At 37.9% G+C, this 8,472-nt stretch overlaps 1 protein-coding gene across 5 annotated transcripts in view; it reads left to right on the forward strand.

Moving 5' to 3' along the window:
- FAM185A (family with sequence similarity 185 member A) overlaps positions 1 to 8,472 on the forward strand; it is a 72,241-nt gene that overhangs the window by 43,857 nt on the left and 19,912 nt on the right. For all 5 annotated transcript variants that reach the window (XR_007479219.1, XM_033439681.2, XM_033439684.2 and 2 more), the window contains one exon: positions 1,871 to 2,005. Coding sequence is in view for 4 of the 5 variants with exons in the window: in XM_033439681.2 (XP_033295572.1) it covers positions 1,871 to 2,005 (135 nt within the window). In the remaining variant the exon portion in view is untranslated. The remainder of the gene's footprint in view (positions 1 to 1,870; positions 2,006 to 8,472) is intronic.

Below are 8,472 nucleotides of genomic sequence, written 5' to 3' on the forward strand. Positions count from 1 at the left end.
CTAAAGAAGATAGTCTTAGAGATGGGACATTTGGGAAAGCTTTCAAGTCATGAGAATTCTTCATTCATAAATAGGAATGGAGTTTTAATAGTGATAGTTTTTGCTTTTTAAGGATGTGGAGAGAGATGGGGATAGAACTATCTGCATTGCTTAACATTTTTAAAACTCTGACAGGGCTTCCCTGGTGGCGCAGTGTTTGAGAGTCCGCCTGCCGGTGCAGGGGACACGGGTTCGTGCCCCGGTCCGGGAGGATCCCGCGTGCCGCGGAGCGGCTGGGCCCGTGGGCCATGGCCGCTGGGCCTGCGCTTCCGGAGCCTGTGCTCCGCGGTGGGAGGGGCCACAGCAGTGAGGGGCCTGCGTACCACAAAAAAAAAAAAAAAAAAAAAAACAAACTCTGACAGATTTAAGATCCCTTATTTAAGAACAGAAAAGAAAGATGTTCATAAAATTATTACATTTGATGTATGTAGAGGTAATGTCCTAGAAAAAGTTTTTAAAATCTGTTGTTTTCTACTTTTTAAAGTATGTTTGGTAGAAAAAACATGTATCTTCTATTCCTCCTGACATTTTCCAGGTTTGTTTTTGTTTTGTATTTTCCTAAAGCTCTCATATCTTTTTATGGGCAACTCCTGTTAGTAGTTTACATTTAAACCCTGAAAAGCAATTTATTTTTTAAATAAGGTAAACCAATTGTATTTATGTGCTTTGTTCCCCCCTTTTTGAGTACTAAATATGAAACTTAATCATTCTTAACCCCAGATTTCCAGCTCCCATTAGAAAGGCTGAGAAGACGTGGAATTATTTACTGAAACTTAAGCTGATGTTAACCAAACTAGAAAGCACACAAAGACCCATAAATAAATGCCTTCTAAAAGGAATCTTTACAACATTCACAATGGATGTCATCCTGACCATCTTTGTCCACAGAGTTGGGGTTACTGTTTTATGGGAAAGGCCTCTCTTATTTATTTGATATATGAGAAATAGAGAAAGAAAAACTCTTGAAACAGGAGTGTACTGGTGAGTTTGCACTGCAAACCACATAATTGTTTTGAAAAATGATTCCTTCCTAACAGAGTACTTTTTCTTATTTCGTCCTTTAGAAGTTGAATTATTGTAAGATTGTAGATGAAATAAAGTTGAGTGTCTTGCTTCAGGTACCCAAAAAGTCTGTAATCCATTAAAAAGAAATGCTAGTCAGTTGAAATTTAAATATTTCTGTTTTAAATTTTTGTTATCGCCCTCTCCACACCCCCAACCAAACAAGGTACCACTGAAAGCACAAGAGCTCAGGGTTCTGGTTGTATTATAATGATCAGTGAGGTTACAAGTCCTGTAATACAATGAGGTAGCAGTGTATGAAACACGACAATGGTTAAGAGCATAGGTTTGTTGTCATTGAAGTGGATCTTGATTCCAGCAGTAGCTGTAGTGGAAACTTGAGCAAGTTCTTATCTGTAAAATCGGAATTATAATAATACCTCATAAAGTTGAGAGAGAAATTAAAAGATAATATAATGAAGGTGTTTGGCTCTTAGTAAATTCTCAATTAATGGTAAATTCTGTCTATAAGCTGCATGTGTATTAAACTCTTCACTTTTCTGGTATTGGATGAGTTGACAAGGGCTATTGGCAAAAAGAGAAATAGTAGTTCATGATGTCCTAATGACTCATATTCTTGACAGAAGATACTGTGAATGCCTTGGGAATACCTGGGAGTAAGGAAAAGGTACAGCTATTTAAATAAAATAAGCTGATGAGTAAAGACAGTGTATCAGGAGCAATGCTACCTGTTCAATCATTTTTTATAATAGGCTCTAGTACTTTTTATGTCTTTGCATTAATAAGCTCTCCTTTAAATTTGTCACAGGATCTGTTCTTGTCAAGGTTGCATCTTCTCTTCAAGCTTATTTACAGTTATCAGGGAAAGAGATTGATGTGAACTCAGAAGTCCATGTTGAAGAAATGGATGAAGCTCATAAAGATGACGGTATAATAATTACTGGTAAGGAGGCTGCATTTTGCTATGTAAGGTGAATAGTCATTGTCCATCTATGAGTAGAAATATGCTACATTTAACTGAAGTTTTAGTCTTTATTCCTTTCCATTGTCACATGTTGGCGTTTGACACTTTTTTCTTCCAACTGCTTATCAGTAACACAATTGCAGACATTTAGTTTGAAGCACTCACTATTGCTGGATAGTGAATAGTCATTGGATAAAATTTATTTGAAAAACTTCCCTATCAGAGAGATATTTGCACATTCATATTCATAGCAGCATTATTCACAGTAGCCAAGAGGTAGAAGCACCCCAAATGTCTATTGATGGATGAAAGCAAAAATGAAATGTGATATATAAACATACAATGGAATACTGTTCAGCCTTAAAAAGGAAGGAAATCCTGTCACATGCTACAACATGGATGCACCTTGAGGACACTATGCTAAGTGAAATAAGCCAATCACAAAAAAGACAAATAATGTATGATTGCATTTATACAAGATATCTAAGGAAACAAAGTAGGGGGAGAGGAAAATGAGTTGTTCAGCAGGTATGAAGTTTCAGTTTTGCAAGATGAAAAAGTTCTGGAGATCTATTGCACAACAATATGAATATACTTAACACTACTAAACTGTAAACTTAAAAGTAGTTAAAATGGTAAATTTTATTTTATGTGTTTTTTACCCTAATCAAAAATCTGAAAACCGTTAAAAAATTTTTTTCCTTTTTTGGCACAGCTGCTTTCTAATTCTTGAACTTGAAAATCAACTACAGTTGACCCTTGAACTACAGGGGGGTTAGGGACACTGGTCCCCTGCCCCCAGGGCAGTCGAAAATCCACCTGTAACTTTGCAGTCAGCCCTCCATATTTGTGGTTCCACATCTGTAGATTCAACCAACTGCAGATCGTGTAGTACTATCGTATGTATTTATTGAAAAAATCTGTGTATAAGTGGATTTGCATAGGTCAAACCTGTGTTGTTCAAGGGACAACTGTAAATACATATATTACAGTATAAGATATAAAGTTAATTTTGTATGATTATAATAAATAGGAGTTTGGTTTGGTATTATGCACATTGTAAACTTGATCTTTTAGTACAGCCTGACCTTTTAGTACAAATTCTCAATTCCAGAAATGTGAAGAGCTTTTCCACATTTTTTCTAATTACCTGTGGATGTATTAATGGCTGATACTACTTAAAAAGGTATTTATGGTATAGATAATATATTTATATTGTAAAAAAAATTGATGCTGGCAAACTTTTTAAAATCTTAACCAGAATGGCATTGAGAAGGACATTGAAATTACCATGAGGTTTTGATATAGCAATCTATGTATATATACAAGATTGTTTTAAGTTTCTGGTCTCTTAGTTTCAAATGCATTTCCAATATCCTGAATTTGTACTGTCCTCTTCTCACGATTGCTGGTTTTGATGTCATATTTGTGTGTGGATGGTTTCCTACCTTTATTCTATGTTTGCCTTTCCCATTTGTTAGTTTTCTTGTTTCTAGTTGTGGCCTTTTATTTTCTGTATACAGAAGTGCCTTTAGCATTTGTTGCAAAGCTGATCTAGTGGCGCTGAATTCCCTTAACTTTTGCTTGTCTGTAAAGCTTTTGATTTCTCTGTCAAATCTGAACATATGTATCTTAAGTATATCATGCCACTCCCCTTCTGGCCTGAAGAATTTCTGCTGAAAAATCAGCTGATAACCATATGGGGATTCCCTTGTATGTTATTTGTTGCTTTTTCCCGTATCTTTTAATATTTTAAAAGATTTTAAAATTTTTCTCTTTGTCTTTAATTATTGTCAATTTGATTAATAGGTGTCTCAGTGTGTTCTTCCTTGAGTTAATCCTGTATGGGACTCTGTGATTCCTGGACTTGAGTGAGTGTTTCCTTTCCCATGTTAGAGAAGTTCTCAACTATTATCTCTTCAGATATTTTCTCAGTCCCTTTCTCTCTCTCTTCTCCTTTTGGGACCCCTATGATGCAAATGTTGATGCATTTAATGTTGTCCCAGAGGTGTCTGAGATTGTCTTTATTTCTTTTCATTCTTTTTCTTTTGTTCCGTTCAGCAACAGTGATTTCTACCAGTCTGTCTTCCAGCTTACTTATTCGGTCTTCTGCCTCATTTATTCTGCTATTGATTCCTTCTAGCGTATTTTTCACTTCAGTTATTGTATTGTTCATTTCTGTTTGCTCTTTAAAGCTTTTAGCTCTTTATTAAACGTTTCTTGTATCCTCAGTCTGTGCACCATTCATTTCCTGAGATCTTGGATCATGTTTACTATCATTACTTCTGAATTCTTTTTCAGGTAGATTGCCTATCTCTGCTTCACTTAGTTTTTCTTCCGTGGTTTTATCTTCTTCCTTCATCTGTGACCTATTTCTCTGCCATCTCATTTTGTTTAACTTCCTCTGTTTGTGGTCTCCATCCCTCAGGCTTTAAGATTGTAGTTCTTGGTTCTAGTGTCTGCCCCCTGGTGGGTGAAGTTGGTCCAGGGGTTTGTGCAGGCTTCCTGGTGGGAGGGGCTGGTGCCTGCCCACTGGTGGGTGGAGCTGCATCTTGTCCCTCTGATGTGCAGGGTCATGTCAAGGGGTGTGTTTCTAGGTGGCTGTTTGCTCAGGACAACTTTAAGCAGTCTGTCTGCTGATGGGTGGAGCTGTGTTCCCACCCTGTTGGTTGTTTGGACTGAGGCGTCCCAGCACTGGAGCCTGCAGACTGTTGGTGGGGCCAGGTCTCGGTGCCAAAATGGCGACCTCCAGGAGAGCTCACGCTGATGAGTGTTCCCTGGAGCATCCACCACCAGTGTCCTTGACTCCACGGTGAGCCGCAGCTGACCCCTGCCTCCACAGGAGACCCTCCATAACACGCAGGTAGGTCTGGCCCAGGTTTCTATGGAGTCACTGTTGTGCCCTGGGTCCCAGTGCATGTGAAAACTTGTGTACATCCTCCAAGAGTGGAGTCTCTGTTTCCTCAGAACTGTGGAGCTCCTGCACTCAAGCCCCACTGGCCTTCAAAGCCAAATGCTCTGGGGGCTCCTCCTTGCGATATCAGACTCCCAGGCTGGGGAGCCTGACATGGGACTTGGAACTCTCACCCTGTGGGAGGACCTCTGCAATATAATTATTTTCCAGTTTGTGGGTCGCCCACCCAGTGGATATGGAATTTGATCATATTGTGAAAGTGCCCCTCCTACTATCTCGTTGTGGCTTCTTCTTTGTTTTGGGGTGTAGAATATCACTTTTGGTAGGTCTGAGTCCTTTTTGTTGATGATCATTCAGCAGTTAGTTGTGATTTTGGTGTTTTCGTGAGGGGAGGTGAGCTTAAATCCTTCTACTGCGCCTTCTTGTCTCCAGCCCAGAGGACATTGAAATTAAAGTGTGTACGTGCACGTATGCCACAGGCTTACCCATGAGATAGTCTCAAGAAAAAGAAAGTGTGGTGGTGGTGTGTGGTTATGGTGGCATTGGGGTATCTTCATAAGACCAAGTTTCACAATTATTAACAGCCACTATATTAAATCTTGGCAGAGAGTAAAGATTATTTGGGGGAGGCAGTATTTTTTTGGTCAAAAATAAAGTAATTTATTTAATGACCAAGAAAAAAGATCAAGTTTCAGTTTTAAATATTCATTTTATATATTGTAAAGGTTAAGAAGTCAGTCTTAAAAATCATAGAATATTAACAAAAAGCACAGCAGTAATAAAAATAACACCTGTACACTTTCAGATTAACTCAGTGCCTAATGGGCAGACTCTTAGTTACGCAGAGAAAATCTGATGAAAATTTAAGTGTATTAAATGTGGTAAGAATCAGTTTCTTGTGATCTGATATCTTGAATTTGATAGGGAGCCAATAGAGTTACCTTTTTTGGCCCTGGTAATGTAAAGTAATAATACAAATTTGTTTAATAATGCTCTGAATGATAGCATAATCAAATTATTTTACATAAGTTAAGAATGTTTGAATTATAAATTATTTTTCATTCTGTAACTCATAGAATCATATGCCTTTTTAAAATTTAGATTTAGTTTAAGTTGCATTTCAAAACCCTGTTCTCATCATTCCAACCATTAAAAAAAAAGACTTTATTAAATCCTCTAAGAACAATTACTAGTCCTGTCATTGGATAAAATCATTATCTGCGGACCTAATCTCTTTATTAAGTCCTGCCCATTTCCATTCCACTAAACAGGTACCACCTCAAACTTAATATATTTGAAAACAAATATTATCTTTTCCTAGCCTAGTTCCTCTTCCACCTGTCATCTCTATTTTCCTTTATTTGTTCAGTCAGTCCCTCAGCAAACATTTATTGAGTCGGGTACTGCTAGAAACTAGAAGTGCAAAGATAAGATAATAAAGTTTGGTCTCTCTGCCATCTGAGGAGGTTACATCCTAGTGAAGCACAGACAAACCAGTGAATACAATACAATAAATGTTATAATAAAGGTATGTACGTGGTACTGTGAGAGCATGGAGGTGGCACATCTAAATTACACTAGCATTGTGAGTTTGAGGAAGTGAGACAAGTCCAATATAGCTAGAGTGTAGCGAGTAAGGGGCACAGTGGTATAAAAGGAGGCTGGAGAGTTCGATAGGGATCAGATCATATAGGGCAGATTTGGTTTTTATACTCAGTGCTTTGCAAAGGCACTGAAAGGTTTTAATCTGGGATTCATATAATCAGATATGTATATTAGAAAGATCACTAAATGTTGAGTGGGGAAAAATTGGAAAGGACAATGGTGGATGAAGGAAAAGTTAATTTTAATTAGCAGGTTACTGTAGTAATTCAGGAGAAAGAGTTCAGTGGCCTCGACTCCACAGTGATCTATTTTAAACTAAACAAATAAATAAATAAGCCTTGGATAAATTTCGGTGGAAAAAAATTGATATAGGTGTACCTCATTTTATTGTACTTTGCTTTATTGCAGTTCACAGATACAATTTGTGTTTTTCACAAATTGAAGTTTTGTGACAACTGTGCATAGAGCTTGTTTGTTGGCGCCATTTTCCCAAGAGCATTTGCTCACTTTGCATCTCTGTATTTCGTTTTGGTAATTCTCACAGTATTTCAAACTTTTAAAATTATTATTTGTTTTGTTGATATGTCGTCAGTGGTCTTTGATGTTACTGTTGCAGTTGTTTTGGGGCATCTTGAACGACGTCGCCCATATAAGACATCAAACTTAATTGATAAATGTTCTGTGTCTTCTGACTGCTCTACTTATTGGCTGGTCCCCTGGTTCTCTCCCTCTCCTCAGACCTCCCTATTCCCTGAGACACACCAATATTGAAATAGGCCAGTGAATAACCGTACCATGGCCTCTAAGTCATCAAGTGAAGGGAAGAGTTGCACATCTCACTTTAAATCAAAAGCTAGAAATGATTAAGCTTATTGAGGAAGGCATATTGAAGCCAAGATAGGATGAGAGTTAGGCCTTATCCGGTAGCCAAGTTGTGAATGCAAAGGAAAAGTTCTTAAAGGAAATTAAAAGTGCTACTCCAGTGAACACGTGAATGATAAGAAAGTGAAACAGCCTTATTACTGATACGGAGAAAATTTTAGTGGTTTGGATAGAAGATCAAGCCAGCCACAACTTTCCTTTAAGCCAAAACCTAATCCAGAGCAAGGTCCTAACTCTTTCCAATTCAGTAAAGGCTGAGAGGGATGAGGAAGCTGCAGAAGAAAAGTTTGAAGCTAGCAGAGTTTGGTTTAAGGAGGTTTAAGGAAATAAGCCATCTCCATATCATAAAACTGCAAAGTAAAAGCAGCAAGTGCTGATGTATAAGCTGCAGCAGGTTATCCAGAAGATCTAGCTAAGGTAATTAATGAATGTGACTTCACTAAACAACAGATTTTCAATGTAGAAGAAACAGCCTTATATTGGAAGAAAATTCCACCTAGGCCTTTCATAGCTAGAGAAGAGAAGTCAGCGCCTGGCTTCACAGCTTCAAAGGACTGAATGACTCTGCTTAAGGGCTAATGCAGCTGGTGACTTAAAGTTGAAGCCAGTGTTCATTTACCATACTGAAAATCCTACACACCTTCAGAATTACGCTCAATCTACTCTGCCTGTGCTCTATAAACGGAACAACAAAGCCTGGGTGACAGCACATCCGTTTACAACATGGTTTAGTGAATATTTTAAGCCCACTGTTGCTACCTACTGCTCAGGGAAAAAAAAAAAAACGAAAAAAAAGATTCCTTTCAAAATATTACTGTGCACTGACAATGCAGCTAGCCACCCAAGAGCTCTGATAGAGATGTATAATGATATTAATGTTTTCATGCCTGCTAACACAACATCCATCCTGCAGCCCACAGATCTGGAGTAAATTTGACTTTCAAGTCTTATTATTTAAGAAACACATTTTGTAAGGCTCTAGCTGCCATAGATAGTGATTCCTCTGATGGATCTGAGCAAAGTGAGCTGAAAACCTTCTGGAAAG

Source organism: Orcinus orca, chromosome 9 (genome assembly GCF_937001465.1).
Source record: "Orcinus orca chromosome 9, mOrcOrc1.1, whole genome shotgun sequence".
In the NCBI taxonomy this organism is placed as follows: Eukaryota; Metazoa; Chordata; class Mammalia; order Artiodactyla; family Delphinidae; genus Orcinus; species Orcinus orca.